This window comes from Salvelinus fontinalis, chromosome 35, assembly GCF_029448725.1.
Source record: "Salvelinus fontinalis isolate EN_2023a chromosome 35, ASM2944872v1, whole genome shotgun sequence".
NCBI classification, from domain to species: Eukaryota; Metazoa; Chordata; class Actinopteri; order Salmoniformes; family Salmonidae; genus Salvelinus; species Salvelinus fontinalis.
In genome coordinates, this window is record NC_074699.1 from 18,088,700 (window position 1) to 18,110,879 (window position 22,180).

At 40.2% G+C, this 22,180-nt stretch overlaps 2 protein-coding genes across 2 annotated transcripts; both read left to right on the forward strand.

Annotated features, from left to right (window-relative positions):
- The first annotated feature begins 1,157 nt into the window (after positions 1-1,157).
- On the forward strand, positions 1,158-4,078 carry LOC129834428 (UDP-glucuronosyltransferase 2B17-like). Its single transcript, XM_055899398.1, has one exon. The coding sequence runs from the start codon at positions 1,549-1,551 to the stop codon at positions 3,148-3,150; it is 1,602 nt and encodes a 533-aa protein (XP_055755373.1). The 5' UTR covers positions 1,158-1,548; the 3' UTR covers positions 3,151-4,078.
- A 2,907-nt stretch (positions 4,079-6,985) lies between these two features.
- LOC129834431 (UDP-glucuronosyltransferase 2C1-like) lies at positions 6,986-21,354 on the forward strand. The gene is made up of 2 exons (XM_055899402.1): positions 6,986-7,041; positions 18,488-21,354. Exon 2 carries the CDS (start codon positions 18,497-18,499, stop codon positions 20,105-20,107), a length of 1,611 nt encoding a protein of 536 aa, XP_055755377.1. The 5' UTR covers positions 6,986-7,041; positions 18,488-18,496; the 3' UTR covers positions 20,108-21,354.
- The last annotated feature ends 826 nt before the right edge of the window (positions 21,355-22,180 follow it).

The window sequence follows — 22,180 nt, forward strand, 5'->3', positions numbered from 1 at the left end:
AGGATGGTGGCAGGAGTGTGTAATGCCGGGAAGCCTGGTGTCTTCGAGCTCCAGGGAGGGGGAGCGGGTGCAGGCGTGACAAGTTATTGTTTTTCTTGCCTCTGAAAACAGGCTTCTTACAGTTAACGAGACAGGGTTATGGAAGGCTGGCCACACGAGACTAGCTAATAATTAACAGGGGTGAATAAATAACTTTTAATCCACCCCTTTATAAATAAGTGTACAGTAAATAAGTGTACAGTACCCTTTACCATTACCCTTGTATATGACCCCTTTACCTTTTATATTTAAGTCGACATTCCTCTTTTATACACATTACCCTTTTATATACACTACCCTTTTATATTACATTTTTAAATATATTACCTTTTTATATACACTACCCTTTTATATTACCCTTACATTACTCTTTTATAATTTATTAAAATAATGGCCAAAACGTAATTAACTGGGCCCTAGGTTGGTAAAATACAAAATAAAATACCAATTTTTTTGACAGTGGCTACATTCTCAGAAAAGCAATATTACATAACAAGATCAAGCAAGAGTTTAATTATAATCCTCTTGAATAAGCTTCACTGAAGAATTCAGCTGTGAATGCTCTTGTATGAGCAAAAACTACAACTGTTTGGCTTGTGGGATACAGGTAACTTAGCAGACAAATCATTGTTACAGTGAATTAATTTTGCTACTTTTTAGCTTCTAAGACCATCTCTTTGCATTAGAAAGGTGTCTTGAGATTAGCTTTTAAGTCTGTGAGTCTGTTAGACGCTGGGAGACTTAGTTGGGGACTTAAAACTTCTTCAGGATTGGTGGGTCCCCTGTGGGACGGTTGAGCTAATGTAGGCTAATGCGATTAGCATGAGGTTGTAAGGAACAAGAACATTTCCAAGGACATAGACATATCTGATATTGGCAGAAAGCGTACATTTTTGTTGCTCTAACTGCACTGTCCAATTTACAGTAGCTATTACAGTGAAATAATACCATGCTATTGTTTGAGGGGAGTGCCCAGTTTTGAACATGAAAAGTTATTAATAAACAAATTAGGCACTTTCGGGCAGTCTTGATACAACACTTTGAACAGAAATGCAATGGTTCATTGGATCAGTCTGAAACTTTGCACATACACTGCTGCCATCTAATGGCCAAAATCTAAATTGCACCTGGGCTGGAATAATACACTATGGCCTTTCTCTTGCATTTCAAAGATGATCGTACAAAAAAAATACAAAAAACGTGTTTTTTTCTTTGTATTATCTTTTACCAGATGTGTTATAATGTATTATATTCTCCTACATTCCTTTCACATTTCCACAAACTTTAAAGTGTTTCCTTTCAAATGGTACCAAAAAATGCATATCCTTGCTTCAGAGCCTGAGCTACATACAGGCAGTTAGATTTGGGTATGTCATTTTAGGCAAAAATGGGGAAAAAAGGGTCCGATCCTCTTAAGTCGGTCAGAGTCCACCTGATACAACAACAAGAGTTGTTGTTTTGCATTCTGTTCAACCTGCCGTCTGATTTCTCCTATCATTCAGATGAAAGATGGCAAGCTACAATGGAAGCATAAGCTCATACCTTCTCATATCTTTACTGGTTGCTTCTTGGAGAATCTACGATGCTGGGAAAATTCTGGTATTTCCCTTAGAAGGTAGTCACTGGGTGAACATGGACATTCTGATCAAGGCTCTTCACTCTCAGGGACACACCATCACAGTAGTACGGACAACTCAAAGTTGGTATATTAAAGAAGAGTCTCTACATTACAGTTCTATTACAATACCTGTCATTGATGGTGTGGAATTTGAGGAATTTGTAAAGCCAATCGTAAAGAAAGTAATTGATATAGAGAGGGGAACGAGCTCTGTATTAAACTTTATAAATTTGCAAATCGAGATGTTCTCTGCAATGTCTACGGTTCATGCACTGGAATGTGACATGGCAACTGCTGTATTGGAAGACAAGGATTTAATGAAGACCCTGGAGGAGAACCAGTATGACCTGGTGCTTACTGACCCAGCATGGGGGACCGGTATTTTGGTGGCTCACTATCTTCAGCTACCTCTAGTCTACAATGTACGGTGGATAACCAGTGGAGAGGGACATTTAGCCATTGCACCATCCCCCATATCTTATATTCCAATGACTGGATCAGGGCTCTCACACAAAATGACCTTCACAGAGAGAGTAAAGAATATGCTTTTCTATTTGCTTTGGGAAGTTCAGTACAGACTTGTAATCCGGCCACATTACCAGGCTGTTTGTGATGAGTTTTTCCAACCAGGTGTGGACTTCTATGAGTTATTACAGGGGGCTGATCTATGGCGCATGAGAGTTGACTTTGTGTTTGAGTTCCCTCGTCCCACCATGCCTAATGTTATCTATATGGCAGGGTTCCAATGTAAACCTGCCAAGCCTCTTCCCCAAGAACTGGAGGAGTTTGTTCAGAGTTCTGGGGAGCATGAGGTCATTATCATGTCTTTGGGGACTTTTGTGTCTGAGTTTCCAAATGATATAGCTGGTGTGATAGCTGCTGCTTTTGCCCAACTGCCTCAGAAGGTAATCTGGAGACACAAAGGAGACAGGCCAGCTACTCTGGGCAACAATACCTTACTAGTTCAATGGATGCCGCAAAATGATCTGTTAGGACATCCAAAGACAAGGCTCTTTGTAGCTCATGGAGGAACAAATGGGGTTCAAGAGGCTATTTACCATGGAATTCCTGTTGTGGGTTTACCTCTGTTTTTTGATCAATATGACAACCTCCTTCGTCTGAAAAAAAGAGGAGGAGCGAAGCTTTTATCCATGGCAACAATAGACAAGAACAATAACTTCCTGGAGGCCTTGCAGGAAGTTCTGGATGAGCCGTTCTACAGGACGAACATGCAGAGACTCTCCAGGCTACACAGGGACGTGCCAATGGAGCCCCTGGACACTGCCCTCTTCTGGATTGAGTTTGTCATGAGACACAAAGGTGTTGCTCACCTGCGTACTGAGTCCTACAGAATGCCTTGGTACTCGTACCACTCTGTAGATGTTGTCCTGATATTGTTGGCTGTTGTAGTAGTGCTTCTTCTTCTTCTTGTTGCAATAGTCAGATATTTAAGCGTTAGAAGTTACTTGAAAAGAAAGATTAAAATTGAATGAACAGATCCAATTCTCCACATTCTGGTGCACACAAATAATAGGATAAGTATGAATTAAAGCTGTAATATGTAGCTTTTAAGGTGAACCAACAAAATTCACATAGATATGTGTGTTACAGATCTGTCATTCTCAATGAAAGCAAGTGTAAGATGCCGTAGATATATTCTATGCGTGCTATTTCTATGATTCCAATGTTTAAGTTTAGTTTTTGAGTATTTTACTTTTGGTTTTGTACACCAGCTTCAAACAGCTGAAAATGCAATATTATTGGTTAAGAAAATATATATTTCACAATGCTTTAGATGGTACAATGATTATTTACACTAAACGTGCTTGTTTTGTCACAAACTGAACTTAGGCGAACTATTACAATTTTATTAACCAGGAAATGGCAGAGCGATTTCTACATAGTGCATCTTTGAATCATGAAAATGTATAATATTGAATTGATGCCAACATAATAAAATGTTAATGTGGAATTTAGTGTGGAATATATTTGTTCGTCAAGTATTTCCAGTTGGTTGTGCATTTTGTGATTCAATGCCACACTGCAAACATTTACTGTACGTGTTAAATTCACAGTGTTAACGTTTTTCTAACTCTGTGTAGTGTAGACAAATATAAATAAAATCCTGCCCATCATTATCACATTTCCCACCATGCTCTATTGCAGGTTGATGTTTAGAATTGTTTGTTTCAATATCTGTGTTTTTGCATGTACATTGATGTATTTATTGATTTCATGCTACAGAAATATACATACTTTGCCAACCAGCATAATGTGATTTGCAGACCTGATGTGGCTTGAAAGCCAAGAATTTCAGACCGCTGTGTTAGGGAGAAACTAGGCCATCAAAGAAAGGCCATAACATATATGTAATGTATTGTCATAAAGGGTTTAATCTTAATTAAACGATAACACTTAGGCACTCACTTCTTGAAGGCTACAGGACTGGAAGTGAATGAACGAATGCAACAACCTCTGTCACTAACAAACACAGTCATGTGTGGTAACTCGATCATTCCCTCAAAAGGCACACTGGTAAATATACAAATAATGCTTTACACCCTACAGTGTTTAAATATAATAAACTGCGAGAGTAAAAACTTTCATAACTGTTTTTTTTAACACCAGTTAAGTTGAACTCATACATACATTATGATCTAGTACAATGTACAATCTCTGAGTTCACTGGTGATTTTGCTATGTACAGCTGAAATTGACAACCTCATTTTCTTAAATAATAACAATGTATGAAATTTAGCAGATTATTTTAGCCAAAGTTTTTGTATATATTGGTGGCTCTCACAAAAACATATTGTATATGGCAAACATTTACAAATTGGTGAAAGTCCACAAACATATGTTATGACGTTGGCCTGTGGGTAAGGTTTATGACCCCCCATAAATACCTTTCTCCCTCCCTCTCTCTCTCTCTCTGACTCTACTGAGGGACTCTTGAATAGCCTTTGTTAAACATAGAGAGTCTGGGAACATCAAACAAGTGGAGGGAAAGGAACCATATTTCGGTAATAGAACCAGTTGAAAATATGCGTTGGTACTTAAAACTTCTTATGGCTGCAATCCCGTTAACGGGATCGATATGACAACAGCCAGTGAAAGTGCAGGGCGCCAAATTCAAACAACAGAAATCTCATAATTAAAATTCCTCAAGCGTACAAGTATTTCACACCATTTTAAAGATACACTTCTTGTTAATCCCACCACAGTGTCCGATTTCAAAAAGGCTTTACAGCGAAAGCACCACAAACGATTATGTTAGGTCACCAGAGAATCACAGAAAGCATTCAGCCATTTTTCCAGCCAAAGACAGGAGTCACAAAAAGCAGAAATATAGATAACATTAATCACTAACCTTTGACGATCTTCATCAGATGACACTCCCAGGACTCAATGTTACACATTACATGTATGTTTTGTTTGATAAAGTTCATATTTATATCCAAACCCTCAGTTTACATTGGCGCCATGTTCAGAAATGCCTCCAAAATATCCGGAGAAATTGCAGAGAGCCACATCAAATAACAGAAATACTCATCATAAACTTTGAAGAAAGATACATGTTTTACATAGAATTAAAGATACTTGTTCTTAATGCAACCACTGTGTCAGATTTCAAAAAAGCTTTACAGCAAAAGCACAATATTCAATAATCTGAGAACAGCGTTCAGCCACAAAAGGAAGCCCTACAGTTACCCGCCAAATTGTGGAGTCAACAAAAGTTATAAATAGCATTATAAAGCTTCACTTACCTTTGCTGATCTTCGTCGGAATGCACTCCCAGGACTCCCACTTCCACAAGAAATGTTTGTTTTGTTCGGTAATGTCCATCATTTATGTCCAAATAGCTATTTTTGTTAGCGTGTTTGGTAAACAAATCCAAAGTCAGGAAGCGCATTCACGAAAAGCAGACGAAATGTCAAAAATTTCCGCAACAGTCAGTAGAAACATGTCAAACGATGTATTGAATCAATCTTTAGGATGTTTTTAACATAAATCTTCAATAAGGTCCAACCGGAGAATTCCATTGTCTTCAGAAGTGCGATGGAACAGAGCTCCCTCTCATGTGAACGCGCATGGTCAGAGCATGGTCAGCTCATGGTAGACCTTACTCATTCCTGTCTCCTTCGGCCCCACTTCACAGTAGAAGCATCAGACAAGGTTCGACAGAATGTTGACATCTAGGGGAGCCACAGGAAGTGCAAACTGACCCATATCCCACTGTGTAATTCTTTGTGATTAGTTAGGTATTTAGTAAATAAATAATTTAACCCAATTTTGTATTGCTGATTCAAGTTGTTAGCCAGGGTTCGTGAAGATAACCAAGAATTTACAACTTTCAGATGAGACTGAAATAAGGTGACGATTAATATTGACTGCTATTGATGTAAAATATTACTAGGTCTATAAGAGTTTATTCGGAAGATAACAGCTCTATAACCACTCTTTCGTGGTGCCCCGACTTTCTAGTTAATTACATTTACATGATTAGTGGGCTCCTGAGTGGCTCCTGAGTGGGCTCCTGAGTGGCGCAGCAGTCTAAGGCACTGCATTTCAGTGCAAGAGGTGTCTCTACAGTCCCTGATTCAAATCCAGGCTGTATCACATCCGGCTGTGACTGGGAGTCCCATAGGGCGGTGCCTAATTGTCCCAGCATTGCCAGGGTAGGCCGTCGTTGTAAATGAGAATGTGTTCTTAACTGACTTGCCTAGTTTAAAAAGATAAGAAGTGTATATTCTTTAATGATATCCTATCCCTGGAGGAGAGCCAGTTAGACCTGGTGCTTACTGACCCAGCATGGGGGAGCGGGTATTTTGGTGGCTCACAATCTTCAGCTACCTCTAGTCTACAATGTACAGTGGGTAAACAGTGGAGATGGACATTTAACCATTGCACCATCCCCCATGTCTTATATTCCAATGACTGGATCATGGCTCTCACACAAAATAACTTTCACAGATAGAGTAAATAATTTGCTTTTCTATTTTCTTTGGGAAGCTCAGGGCAGATTTTTAATTCAGCCATGATAATTCTGCTATGTTAAACAATATTTTAATATCATACATCCATATTATATTATACATCCATATTATATTATACATCCATAGTAATATCATACATCCATGTTATATTATACATCCATATTAAATTATACATCCATAGTAATATCATACATCCATATTATAATCATGTTCACTCACTGGGTTTTGAGTAACCATCACTGTGACTTTAACAAATGGAAAGATTCTCTTCAAAGCAGTACTTTGACCTTTACTTAACCCTTATAAACCAACATGCCACACAAAAGCCAAAGCAACCTACACATTTTACATGTAACACTTCACTATCTTACCTCCAGACTGAATAAGGTAATAATAATTACATTAAGTTAATGAGAAAGTATGTAATGTATTGTGTTTACATACTGTATCAAATGTGAATCTAAACTTTTTACCTTTATTTAATTAGGCAAGTCTTAACAATGACGGCCTAGGATTAACTGCCTTGTTCAGGGGCAGAATGACATATTTTTACGTTGTCAGCTCAGGGATTCGATCTTGCAACCTTCCGGATACTAGTCCAACGGTCTAACCATTAAGTTACCAGCCTAGTGGTTAAAGAAGAATAAAGTGTAATCTTCATTGTCTCAAACTCTCAAAACCCGATAGAGAATTAATTATGCACTAATGAGAACAGCTTTCATGGTCTTTCATGATTTGTATCACATCAAATTGTATTTATTGTTCACATACGCATATTTAGCAGATATTATCGCGGGTGTAGCGAAATGCTTGTACATAAATGAGAGTATATAGTCAGCTAACTGACTATATGTCAAAATCTGTTCAATGTGTCATACAAACTGAATATGATTTCCTATCTCTGTTTGTTATATATTTCAGATAAATGATAATTGGAAACATGACTTGTGCCCATTTATAATTCTGTTGATTATGTGTGGTTCAGTTTGCCATGGTGGGAAGTTGCTGGTCTTTCCCGGGGAGGGAAGTCAATGGGTTAACAAGGACATTCTGATCAAGGCTCTTCACTCTCAGGGACACACCATCACAGTGGTACGAACGACAAAAAGTTGGTACATCAAACAAGAGTCGTCCTACTACAGTTCTATTACAATACCTGTCACTGATGCTATGGATGAGGAATTTGTAAAGCCAATCATAAAGAAAGTAATTGATATAGAAAGAGGAACAATCTCTGTATTAAACGTTAAACATTTGGTGCATTCAATATGGTGCATTAAAACTAAAAGCAGATTTACCTAGCTTTGGAGACCCTAGGAACCTCAACAGTTAACCAATCCTGTGAACAGGTTAGGCAACTCAGGTGTGTATACTTCAACAGCAAAGTTAGATAAGACTGAAGTTTATGAAGTAGGGCCTTGTAAACATAAAGGGAGTAATGTAGAGATCTACGGGTCTTTAGTGACGTTCAGCCAACCTTGTGATACAGGATACAGGGATGACTATCAGAAGTGTCACCTGTAACAAAACGAAGTGCACTATGGTATATGGCATCCGAAGGTTTAAGAGTAGTAGCAGCTGCACTTTGATAATTAACATCACCATATTCAAGAACAGATAAAAAGGTTGACTGAATAACCTGCTTCCTACTGCTTAGAGAAAGGCACCATCTGTTTCTGTAGAAAAAGCCAACTTTAAATCATAGCTTCTTAACCAGCTCATCTACATGTTTTTGTTATGTCAAATCCATACATATCTTAATGCCTAAGTATTTCTTTCCGGGAAAACATTCGATTGGAGAATGAGTGAACATGTAGTTCATATGTAACATTCTTATGAGAGAATAAAAACAACATGTAGGTGAAAGTCCACAAACACAGAAACATTGATTCACTCAGATGAGTTTATTGAACTCTCTCTCTCATTGAGAGATTTTCTGTTCATGGTTACAAGGTCTGTCAAATAATTGTGTCTACAATGTATGATGGATAACCAGTGGAGAGGGACATTTAACTTTTGCGCCATCACCAATGTTGTACATTTTAATAACTTTATCAGGGCACTCAGACAAAATGAATTCCACAGAGAGAGAGTAAAGAATATGCTTTTCTATTTGCTATTTACTGTTTACGACAGGTTGACTCTCCAGCCACATTACCAGGCTGTTTGTGATGAGTTTTTCCAACCAGGTTCCAATGTATCCTATCATGTGGGGTAGAATTAAACACGAGTTACTTCTATATTGTCAATCAGTGATGCAGTTTAAGATTAGGGAGCTCAATTATTATGTTGACGTGCATGGCTTTATTTCCATTGCAGCATATTGGATGACTTATTTACATTCTATTCACCCAGTTCAACGTAACGTACTTAATGCAAGATCATACCCTTAAGACATGCTGACCTCCACTGTTATTGGCAATGGTGAGAGGTTAGCATGTCTTGAGGTATGATCTTTGACCCTGTGTAACTTTCTTACTCATCATTATTTACCATTCATTCAGGATCATTTTAGTCACCCTAGGCAGACGGGTTGATTTCCACATTAACAATGTTCCAGTGATGTTGCACTAGTTCTGGGATTTCCCAGGCTGCAACCTGGTCTCGGAGCATTTTGTATTATTCCGTACATAAATCCAAGATAGTCCATTTAGTATGATATGTTACGTTTTGTATGGCATGCATTCATTTGTGGATGACCATCATCCATTTCGTATGATATGTTAGGAATGACAATTCAGATGATATGTTACGAATTTGTGTATGATATGTCACGAATTCCAATTTGTTGCATCTCCCATCTCCACAAAGGAACTCTAGAGCTCTGTCAGAGCGACCATCGAGTTCTTGGTCACCTCCCTGACCTAGGCCCTTCTCCCCCGATTGCTCAGTTTGGCCGGGCGGCCAGCTCTAGGAAGTGTCTTGGTGGTTCTAAAATTCTTCCATTTAAGAATGATGGAGGCCACTGTTTTCTTGGGGACCTTCAATGCTGCAAAAAAATGTTTGGTACCCTTCCCCAGATCTGTGCCGTGACACAATCTTGTCTCGGAGCTTTACAGACATTTCCTTCGACCTCATGACTTGGTTTTTGCTCTGACATGCACTGTCAACTGTGGAACCTTATGTAGACAGGTGTGTGCCTTCCAAATCATGTCCAATCAATTGAATTTACCACAGGTGGACTCAAAGTTGTAGAAACATCTCAAGGATGATTAATGGAAATAAGATGCACCTGAGCTCAATTTTGAGTCTCAAAGCAAAGGATATGAATTCTTATGTGAATAAGGTATTTCTGTTTTTTATTGTTAATAAGTTAGCAAACATTTCTAAAACCTGTTTTCACTTTGTCATTATGGGGTATTTTGTGTAGCTTGCTGAGGATTTATTTTATTTAATCCATTTTAGAATAAGGCTGTAAAGCAGGGGTGGGAAACTCCAATCCTTGAGGGCCTGATTGGTGTCACACTTTTACTCCATCCCTAGCAAACACAGCTGATTAATCAAATTGCATTCTAAACTGACCATTGTAATTAGGTGATTATTGGAGTCAAGTGTGTTGGCTGGAGCTGGGGCAAAACTGTGACACCAATCAGGCCCTCGAGGACTGGAATTGCCCACCCCTGCTGTAAAGTAACACAATTTGGAAAAAGTCAAGGGGTGTGAATACTTTCCGAAGTCACTGTATAAAGCGCCTTGCAAAAGTATTCATACCTGTCACGTTCCTGACCTTATTTCCTTTATTTTGTCTTTGTTTAGTATGGTCAGGGCGTGAGTTGGGGTGGACATTCTATGTTATGTGTTTTTATTTTGGGTTCTTTTCAATTAGCCTGATATGGTTCTCAATCAGGGGCAGGTGTTTTACGTTTCCTCTGATTGAGAACCATATTAAGGTAGGCTGTTCACACTGTTTGTTTGTGGGTGATTGTTCCTGTGTCAGTGTTTGTACCACATGGGACTGTTTCGTTTCGTGTGTTCCGTCCTGTTCGTGCGTTCATGTGTTTTGGTTCTCAAGTTCAGGTCTGTTCACGTCATTTGTTATTTTGTAGTTTGTTCAAGTGTTTGTTCGTCTTCGTTTACATAAACATGTTTATGTCTTCACAATACGCTGCATTTTGGTCCGATCCTTGCTCCTCCACAGAAGAGGAGAAAGACGAGCGTTACGAAATCACCCACCAACCAAGGACCAAGCAGCATGGGAAAAAGCAGCAGCAGCGATCGCAGGATTTCTGGACATGGGAGGAAATACTGGATGGTAAAGGACCCTGGGCACAACCTGGAGAATATCGCCGCCCTCGTGAAGAGCTGGAGGCAGCTAAAGCCGAGAGGCGGTGGTATGAGGAGGCAGCACGGGAGCGAGGCTGGAAGCCTGTTGTGAGTCAATCCCAAAAATGTATTGGGGGGGGGGGGGGGGGGGGGGGGGTGCTACAACGGAGTGTGGCGAAGTAAGGTAGGAGACCTGCGCCAACTCCCCGAGCTTACCGTGGAGAGCGACATTACGGGCAGACACCGTGTTATGCGGTAAAGCGCACGGTGTCTCCTGTACGTGTGCTTAGCCCGGTGCGGGTTATTCCACCTCCCCGCACTGGCCGGGCTAGATTGAGCATTGAGCCAGATGCCATGAAGCCGGCTCAGTCCGGAGCTGCCCCTCAGTCCGGTGCTGCCCCTCAGTCCGGTGCTGCCCCTTAATACGGTGGGGTTAATATGGAGAGTGGTCGTTAGATGGAGGCCACGGAAGCGGGGATTGACTATGGTGGGGTGGGGACAACGTCCAGAGCCAGAGCCAGAGCCGTGGACAGATGCCGTGGACAGACCCTCCCTATATGTTCAGGTTTTGCGGCCGGAGTCCGCACCTTGGTGGGCGGGGGGGGGTTATGGGTACTGTCACGTTCCTGACCTTATTTTCTTTATTTTGTCTTTGTTTAGTATGGTCAGGGCGTGGGTTGGGGTGGGCATTCTATGTTATGTGTTTCTATGTTGGGTTCTTTTCAATTAGCCTGATATGGTTCTCAATCAGGGGCAGGTGTTTTACGTTTCCTCTGATTGAGAACCATATTACGGTAGGCTGTTCACACTGTTTGTTTGTGGGTGATTGTTCCTGTGTCAGTGTTTGTACCACATGGGACTGTTTCGTTTCGTTCGTTCGTGTGTTCCGTCCTGTTCGTGTGTTCATGTGTTTTGGTTCTCAAGTTCAGGTCTGTTCACGTCATTTGTTATTTGTAGTTCGTTCAAGTGTTTTTTCGTCTTCTTTTAAATAAACGTGTTTATGTCTTCACAATATGCTGCATTTTGGTCCGATCCTTGCTCCTCCTCAGAAGAGGAGAAAGACGAGCGTTACAATACCCCTTGGATTTCTTCCCATTTTATTGTGTTACAAAGTGGGATTGAAATGGATTTAATTGCTATTTTTTGTCAACAATCTACACAAAATACTCTAATGTCAGTGGAAGAAAAATTCTTAAACATTTTCAAGATGAATAAAACTGTAATAACTAAAATATATTCTTTGCATAAGTATTCAGCTAGCTGAGTTTATACATGTTAGAATCCCCTTTGGCATCGATTACAGATCTGGTTCTTCTTGTGTAAGTCTCTAATACCTTTGCACACCTGGATTGTGCAATATTTGCCCACTATTACTTTCAAAATTCTTCAAGCTCTTACAAGATTTTGGGCATTTTCAAACTTGACATAGATTTTCAAGCAGATTTAAGCCAAACCTGGCAATTCAGGAACATTCACTGTCTTCTTGGAAAGCAACAACCAGTGTATATTTGGCCTTGTGTTTTAGGTTGTTGTCCTGCTGAAAGGTGACTTCCTCGCCCAGTCTCTGATGTAAAGCAGACTGACGCAGGTTTTCCTCCCGGATTTTGCGTGTGCTTAGCTCCATAACGTTTATTTTTATACTGAAATACTCCCTATTTGCCGATGTCAAATATACCCATACTATGATGCAGACACAACCATGTTTGAAAATAAGGAGGCAGTTACTGTGTTGTGTTGGATTTGCCCCAAACATTATGCTATGCATTTAGGCCAAAAAGTCTATTCATTTGCTCTGTTTTTTTGCAGTATTACTTTAGTGCCTTACTGTATTATCCTCCTTTTTTATTTTATTTTAATCCCAGCCCCCGCAGGAGGCCTGGTAGGCCGTCTGGTAGGCCGTCATTGTAAATAAGAATTTGATTTTAACTGACTTGCCTAGTTAACTAAAGGTTAAATAAAAATGCAAAGACATGACAGATGCACATATGTATGATAACTGGTATCGCGCACAACGCAATATTTTTTAGTGGTAACTCCTCGATCACACCGACAGTGTTTTTGCAAAGTACATTCTTTCCAGTGGAACGCTACATTTGCCTTGAAGCGTTGCGTTTGAGAAGCAGTTTCAGTGTGTTCTGTGTGGTGCATTAATTATGTTGAACTTTTGTTGCACACATATACAGATGATGCTCCGTACCATTTGTCGCATTATAGGTGTAATCAAGGCATAGTGTAGAAGGCTCAGATCAACATGGCAGAGTTGCCATTATAATCGTTTTCCTTTATAATGTCGAAATAAAATGTCTCCAGCCCGCATACCACACACTCACACACTGAAATCACATGTGTACGTTGTTTGCAAACAATCAATTTAGAGAGTGCAAGGGAGCCTCAAATATCATTATTTATTTTGCGTGGATCAAACAAAAACACCCTAATGATTGGTTGACAATAGAGCCTCCCACAATGGAGGCGATGGCTGCAGGATGAAGTTGGTGAAGAGCCACTGCAGAAACTTGCAGTACAAATGCATGACCTTTGATCACATGATTTATGTGAAGTTCATGCAGTTGACATGTAGGCTCAAGTCAGACAATTTCTATCCCCATTAAACAGGGCCGGCCCTCCCATTAGGAAAGATTAGCCCGCCGCCTGTGGCAGCACTTGAAATTGGGGCGGAATTTTGATCAGTTGATCATTGGCTGCGGTCCTCCCTGATCAGCTACTACACCGCCCGCGGCACCCCAGCCACTAGCTCATAGCGTTGCTGTAGTTCCCGCCCCCACCCCATTCGCGCTTCTCTCGAAATTCACTCCCACTATCCAAGTCATCTACAGAGATTTGAAACAATTTGCTACCATGTCTAAGAGACACAAACTATCAGGAAGCGAATATTTAAAAAAACAATGAGAAAAGACGCACAATCTGTAAACTAAAGAAATTCGCTGTTGAAATTGATCAGCGTGTAGCAATGTCCATCAGCCGGTGTGGAGAATGACAGCCTAGGAGGGCAGGCCATTCATTCGCCGAGAACGACGAGCCCCGGTTCGCTGATTCTAGCAGCGAAGAGGGCAAACCAGAGGAGTCCGAGCATGCACTTCCACCAATGATGAAAGCTCTCTGGCTGAACAAGAACATGTGGTCGCACTAGGCCTAGCCACACCTCCAAACAATGTCGGCGAAGACCCTACTATCCCAGACTCAGATTCGTCGCTCCCGGTCCCGGATGACAGTGGTGCTGCTGCTGCTAAATCCGACTCCCAGACAAAAAACATAAAAGATCCCGATGAGGGGCCAAAATATAGGAATGGATCTTTACGGGATATGTTAGTGCAGGCTGGGCCACATCGGGATAAGGAGGAGAATTCCCCAAGAGATGAGGGGCAACGAAAGTTTTCGGTGGCCCACTACAATAGGGGGATGGCGAACGGGGAGAGAGTGGAGAGACCAAGGCGTATCTATTCCAAAAACGATGCAGCCTTCTGTTCTTGCTGCAAACTTTTCTCACACGAGTGCACATCTGCGCTGGCCAGGGATGGAAGCAGGGACTGGAACAATCTGTGCCACCTACTCAGCTCGCATGAGAAGTCGCATGACCACCTAGATAGTTTCCAGAGGTGGAAGGAGCTGGAGATCAGGCTGGTGTCTAAGCAAATTCAGATGATTTGATTCCAGGACCATGGACAGCTACGGAGAGAAAACATCACTGATTGCAATGCAGCACCACAGCAGTGGAAAGAGGCCACTCTAGGTGGAGATGAAATAAATAAATTTTGAAACTGATGTTGGACAATCAAATGCAACATGTAACTAAACGAAATTCGTTAAGGCTGGGTCATTGACATGACGCTTATTTTACACTGCTCCAGCGAAACGAGGCCCGCCATGCATTTATGACAGCAGTTGTATCCAAAGCTCAAATGATCTTACTCTGTTTTACAGTTGTACAGAACTATGACAGTATATGTCAAATACGTTATATAAAAGTGTTATTTTTATTGTTGTAATTGTAACAATTATGGGGACGTGCCATTTGTGATAACAGGTGTGATATTATGAATAATAAACTCGTTTTCCTACTATAGGTAGTAGGATGCATAGTGATAGCAACATTGTAACTCTCCGATGCAGGGGTTAAATATAATGTGAGCTTATTTCTTCATCCCCCAATAAATAAGTGGTAATCCTACCTGTTTGACAGACACATTTATCCTATCTATTGATGACGGTATAGCCAAATACTCAAGTACTATCGCTTGCACTGATTAAATGTCTGGCAATGTCTGTGTTTAACTAAGACCAGGGCTCGAATTGAGTGAGGGTATAACATACCCTTTGTTAATTAAAATGACATCTATTGTTTGCTTTATATTTTGAAGTAAATACATAAAACGCATACAAATTATATCAAGCGTTCTATAACAACTCGGTGATGCCTTAAACGGAACCCAAACCGGCTGCGCGCCTGCGCCATCGTGCGCCATCGTGCATTAATTACATTTCTCCCCCCACACCAAACAAGATCACGTTTATCGAGGAGATAAAATACATTTGACTTTGCTATTCTGTCTTTCTTAATTGAGCTGTTCTCTTTCTGAAGAGAGAAGATGTTTGTTTAAACCCAGGCAGCTTTTAGGGAGGCACTGTTGTTTGGTTATACAGTGCCTTGCAAAAGTATTCATCCCCCTTGGCGTTTGTCCTATTTTTTTGCATTACAACCTGTAATTGAAATTGATTTTTATTTGGATTTAATGTAATGGACATACACAAAATAGTTAAATTGGTGAAGTGAAATGGAAAAAATAACTTGTTTCAAACAATTCCAAAAAATTAAAAACGGAAAAGTGGTGCGTGCATATGTATTCACCCCTTTGCTATGAAGCCCCTAAACAGGATCCGGTGCAACCAATTACCATCAGCGGTCAAAAAATGTGTTAAATAAAGTCCACCTGTGTGCAATCTAAGTGTCACATGATCTGTCACATTATCTCAGTATATATACACCTGTTCTGAAAGGCCCCAGAGTCTGCAACACCACTAAGCAAGGGACACCACCAAGCAAGCGGCACCATGAAGACCAAGGAGCTCTCCAAACAGGTCAGGGACAAAGTTCTGGAGAAGTACAGATCAGGGTTGGGTTATAAAAAAATATCAGAAACTTTGAACATCCCACAGAGCACCATTAAATCCATTATAAAAACATGGGAAAAATTTGTCACCACAACAAACAAGAGAGGGCTGCCCACCAAAACTCATGGACCAGGCAAGGAGGGCATTAATCAGAGAGGCAACAAAGAGATCAAAGATAACCATGAAGGAGCTGCAAAGCTCCACAGCGGAGATTGGAGTATCTGTCCATAGGACCACTTTAAGCCGTACGCTCCACAGAACTGGGCTTTATGGAAGAGTGGCCAGAAAAAAAGCCATTGCTTACAGAAAAAAATAAGCAAACATGTTTGGTGTTCGCCAAAAGGCATGTTGTAGACTCCCCAAACATATGGAAGAAGGAACTCTGGTCAGATGAGACTAAAATGGAGCTTTTTGACCATCAAGGAAAATGCTATTTCTGGCGCAAACCCAACACCTCTTATCATCCCAAGAACTCCATTCCCACAGTGAAACATGGTGGTGGAAGCATCAAGCTGTGGGGATGTTTTTCATCAACAGGGACTTTGAATCTGCTCAGAATTGAAGGAATGATGGATGGCGCTAAATACAGGGAATTTCTTGAGGGAAACCTGTTTCAGTCTTCCAGAGATTTGAGACTGGGACGGAGGTTCACCTTCCAGCAGGACAATGCCCCTTAGCATACTGCTAAAGCAACACTCGAATGGTTTAAGGGGAAAAATTTAAATGTCTTGGAATGGCCTAGTCAAAGCCCAGACCTCAATCCAATTGAGAGTCTGTGGTATGACTTAAAGATTGTTGTACACCAGTGGAACCCATCCAACTTGAAGGACCTGGAGCAGTTTTGCCTTGAAGAATTGGCAAAAATCCCAGTGGCTAGATGTGCCAAGCTTACAGAGACAAACCCCAAGAGACTTGCAGCTGTAATTGCTGGTAAAGGTGGCTCTACAAAGTATTGACTTTGGGGGGGTGATTAGTTATGCATGCTCAAGTTTTCAGTTTTTTTGTCTTATTTCTTGTTTGCTTCACAATAAAAAATATTTTGCATCTACAAATGATACGAACCCCCCCCCCCCCCCAAAAAAAATCTATTTTAATTCCAGGTTGTAAGGCAACAGAATAGGAAAAATTTCAAGGGGGGTGAATACTTTCGCAAGTCATTGTACAACGGACGAGTAGCCAGCAGTTGAAGCTTACAGTTTTCGGCATCAGTAGAGCCTCTGCCTGGGTAGGAAAAGTAACTTTTGAAAGTGCCATGCTTAGATTCATAAGGATGTCTAAGATGTCATTATTCTTGTCTCACCTAGGGTGGCAGAACATCCAGGGCATTGGTGATTTTATCAATGTAATCAGATAGCCTAATACTTTCAATGTTATTAACATTGAACTGATAATACAGCCTACTAACCAGATGTGTTAAAAATTGTGTTCAATTTGTAGCATAGGCCTATTATTTGGGCTGATATTATGTTCTGTTCCTCCAACTTTTATTTGATAAAAAATAGGGGGGGGGGGGGGGGGCAGATTTCTGTCTCGGCTAAGGCTGCATAACGTCTAGGACCGGCCCTGCCATTATGCAATAAGCTTTGAAAGGTGGTGAGCAACTTGATAAAAGCGATCGGCTCGAACGCATCCACTCAATGTGCTGAGAAGTCTATGGTTTTGAAAAAGAGAAATAGAAGGAGCATTTGAAAATTGTGGGAGCCAACTCGGATGTCTAGAGTCTATACTGATTTCGCCTCTTACTCTCTGATTTCCGCGATTATTACAAATACCTACGAACTGATTTACAACCAGAATGGCTCTGAAATAGGCTTCATTTCAAATTCTTTGTTCTTTGGATGAAAACCGGAACGTAAGCCTTCAATTATATTAGGTCCGCATGTATGGATTCTGTCGTGACGTTATTTTTTCACACTCACGACAGATTGTTGATTCGGAGCTACTGTCAAATATAATACAATGTTAACGTGTAGCCTAACATTAGGATGTGAAATAGGTTTCACCTCTGCAAAATATACAGAATTTGATAATTTCCTAACGTTCAAGAGACATTTATATCGGTGAAGAAAATAATTTATCTCTCAGGATGAAAGATTATACTGTATTACGTAATCAATCTTTTGTCATGAAAAGTTTTTAAACTTTAAAGTATCAATATTGTGGCTAGTGTAGGGACTTATTTGTAGCGTAAAAAATTCAATTCTGTTTTTATTTTTTCTCATGTAAAAAAGTATTTCTCTGACAGTGAAAGATTATACTGTATTACTTAATCAACTTTTTGACATAACTTGTCTATACTTTAAAGTATGCCAATCATATTGTGGAAAGTGTAGGGACTTATTTGTAGCCTAAAGAAAAAAAACGTATGCCTGTTTTAATTCTTCTCATATCAAAACATAATTTGATTAGATTTATTTGACCTTATTTTTGTATATTTCAGGTCAAATTGATGCATGCTTATGTGAAGCAGCTAGTGAAGATGTGTCTCCCTGGTATCTTCATTGTTACCTTGTTGACCCTCTCAATTCCTGCTGTCCATGGTGGGAAAGTCCTGGTGTTTCCTCAAGACGGCAGCCACTGGGTCAACATTAAGGTCATTATTGAAGCGCTGCATTCAAGAGGTCACAGTGTGTCAGTAGTACGGCCATCAGACAGCTGGTACATCAAGGAGACCTCCCCTCACTACAGTTCAATCACAATTGATATTCCAGGTGGAGCTGATGAGGAATTCTTTCGCTCATTTGTGTCAAGACTAATACAGATAAAGAGAGAGGGAAACTCTGCTTGGACTCGTTTTAGTTTGGACATGGAGTTGAAGGACGGGTTTTTTGAAATCCACCGCAAAGTGTGTGAGATGGTAATCAAAATGTTAGAGAATAAACAGTTGATGCAGTCTATTAGAGAAACCAAGTATGACTTGGTTCTGACAGACCCATTAAATGGGGGAGGCGTTGTGCTGGCGCACTATTTAAATGTGCCCCTTGTTTTCAATGTTAGATGGACTATAGGTGGTGAGGGTCATTTTGTTATTGCTCCCTCTCCGCTATCTTACGTTCCAATTCCTGCTGCAGAGTTAACAGACAAGATGAGTTTTTTTCAGAGGGTCCGTAACATCCTTGTTTATATCGTCAGGCAGTATCTGTACAGACAGACAGTGGGGCCTCATTATTCCGCTTTGGTTAGTCGTTACTTTGGTCCTGAGGTCGACTACTTCTCATTGTTTCAAGCTGCTGATTTATGGCTCATGAGAGTTGACTTTGTGTTTGAGTTCCCTCGTCCCACCATGCCTAATGTAATCTATATGGGAGGGTTCCAATGTAAACCTGCCAAGCCTCTTCGCCAAAACTTGGAGGAGTTTGTTCAGAGTTCTGGGGTGCATGGCGTCATTGTCATGTCTTTGGGGACTTTAATTGGGCAGCTTCCACATGATATAGCTGATGAGATAGCTGCTGCTTTTGCCCAACTGCCTCAGAAGGTAATCTGGAGGTATAAAGGAGAAAGGCCAGCTACTCTGGGCAACAACACCTTACTAGTTGACTGGATGCCTCAGAATGATCTTTTAGGACACCCTATGACAAGGCTGTTTGTAGCTCACGGAGGAACAAATGGGATTTTCGAGGCTATCTACCACGGTGTTCCAATAGTAGGCCTTCCTCTAGTGTTCGACCAAACTGACAATCTTTCTAGAATGAAAGTGAAGGGTGTGGCAAAGGTTGTGGATTTAGCAACACTAGATAGAAACATATTCTCCCAGGCCTTACAGGAAGTTCTGAATGAGCCATCCTACAGGACGAACATGCAGAGACTCTCCAGGCTACACAGGGACGTGCCAATGGAGCCCCTGGACACTGCCCTCTTCTGGATTGAGTTTGTCATGAGACACAAAGGTGCTGCTCACCTGCGTACAGAATCCTACAGAATGCCCTGGTACTCGTACCACTCTGTAGATGTAATGGTGTTTTTACTGGCTGTTGTGTTATTTACTCTGCTGGCTTTCATTGGCATTATCAGATGTTTCTGTTGCAGGTCATGTTTGAAAATGAAAATGAAAGAGGAATGATTATGGGTTTCATTTGTACATAGTGTGGTACAACAATATGTTTTCACTTGTTGTCTCACTCATTATACTGTTTCGTCAAATGACAAATATATGTGGCATTTATGTAGGCATACACTATTGTTGACAGATGTTTTATCTATTTGCTTTATGAAGATTTTGCTAAACAAACAACTGTACTTTAACTGTTCAGCCCATTTAATCAAAGGTTTGAATAGGAAAGTCCAAATGTGAACTTAAAAATGAATGCGGTTATAGTTGTGTGTAGCTGCTTTCTTTGTGTGTAAAAGTTAAACTGATGTAGATGTTGATTCTCCAGAAGACCGTTAAGGAGCTCTAACTTTTAATGAAGATATCATGCAGCTTAGATGTTTGCCAACAACACTTTGTCCCTCATTGGTTTGTTCTTTTTTTCAATTGCGGAGGTCATTTCAAAAGAACAAAGAACTTTCAGTTTGTCGTTATACAAACTTTAACCACAACATCATTCTTCATTCATTCAAGAAGGGTTGATAATTCAGAGGTAATATGATCCTGTGAGATCCGAGGAGGAATGTGAAGGGATTTTTATTCTGATGCTTATAAAATGACAGCATTGATCTGCAATAAATAAGCCAACCAAGGTGGTCTGAATAGAGCAGAATAAGTATTTCTATTGTCTGACTTTTCTCTAATGGAATCTGCTTGGAAGCCTCACTTAGTTTTTAGGTTCACTTAGAAATACAGAGAGTATATTTCCCTCCTTTTGCCCTCAGAACAGCCTAAATTCATGGGTAAATTTAACAAATGGAAAGATTCTCTTCAAAGCAGTACTTTGACCTTGACCAAACCCTTATAAACCAACATGCCACACTAAAGCCAAAGTAAGCTACACATTTTACATGTAACATTTCACTACATCTTACCTCCAGACTGAATAAGCTAATAATAATTACGTTAAGTTAATGTTCATAGGCAAGGATGTAATGTATTGTGAGATATTGTTTACATACTGTATCAAATGTGAATCTAAATGAAGAATAAAGTTTCATCTTCATTGTCTCAACCTCTCAAAACCCGATAGAGAATTAATTATGCACTAATGAGAACAGCTTTCATGGTCTTTCATGATTTGTATCACATCAAATTGTATTTATTGTTCACATACGAATATTTTCGCGGGTGTAGCGAAATGCTTGTAATAAATGAGAGTATATAATCAGCTAACTGACTATATGTCAAAATCTGTTCAATGTGTCATACAAACTGAATATGATTTCCTATCTCTGTTTGTTATATATTTCAGATAAATGATAATTGGAAACATGACTTGTGCCCATTTATAATTCTGTTGATTATGTGTGGTTCAGTTTGCCATGGTGGGAAGTTGCTGGTCTTTCCCGGGGAGGGAAGTCAATGGGTTAACAAGGACATTCTGATCAAGGCTCTTCACTCTCAGGGACACACCATCACAGTGGTACGAACGACAAAAAGTTGGTACATCAAACAAGAGTCGTCCTACTACAGTTCTATTACAATACCTGTCACTGATGCTATGGATGAGGAATTTGTAAAGCCAATCATAAAGAAAGTAATTGATATAGAGAGAGGAACAATCTCTGTATTAAACGTTAAACATTTGGTGCATTCAATATGGTGCATTAAAACTAAAATCAGATTTACCTAGCTTTGGAGACCCTAGGAACCTCAACAGTTAACCAATCCTGTGAACAGGTTAGGCAACTCAGGTGTGTATACTTCAACAGCAAAGTTAGATAAGACTGAAGTTTATGAAGTAGGGCCTTGTAAACATAAAGGGAGTAATGTAGAGATCTACGGGTCTTTAGTGACGTTCAGCCAACCTTGTGATACAGGATACAGGGATGACTATCAGAAGTGTCACCTGTAACAAAACGAAGTGCACTATGGTATATGGCATCCGAAGGTTTAAGAGTAGTAGCAGCTGCACTTTGATAATTAACATCACCATATTCAAGAACAGATAAAAAGGTTGACTGAATAACCTGCTTCCTACTGCTTAGAGAAAGGCACCATCTGTTTCTGTAGAAAAAGCCAACTTTAAATCATAGCTTCTTA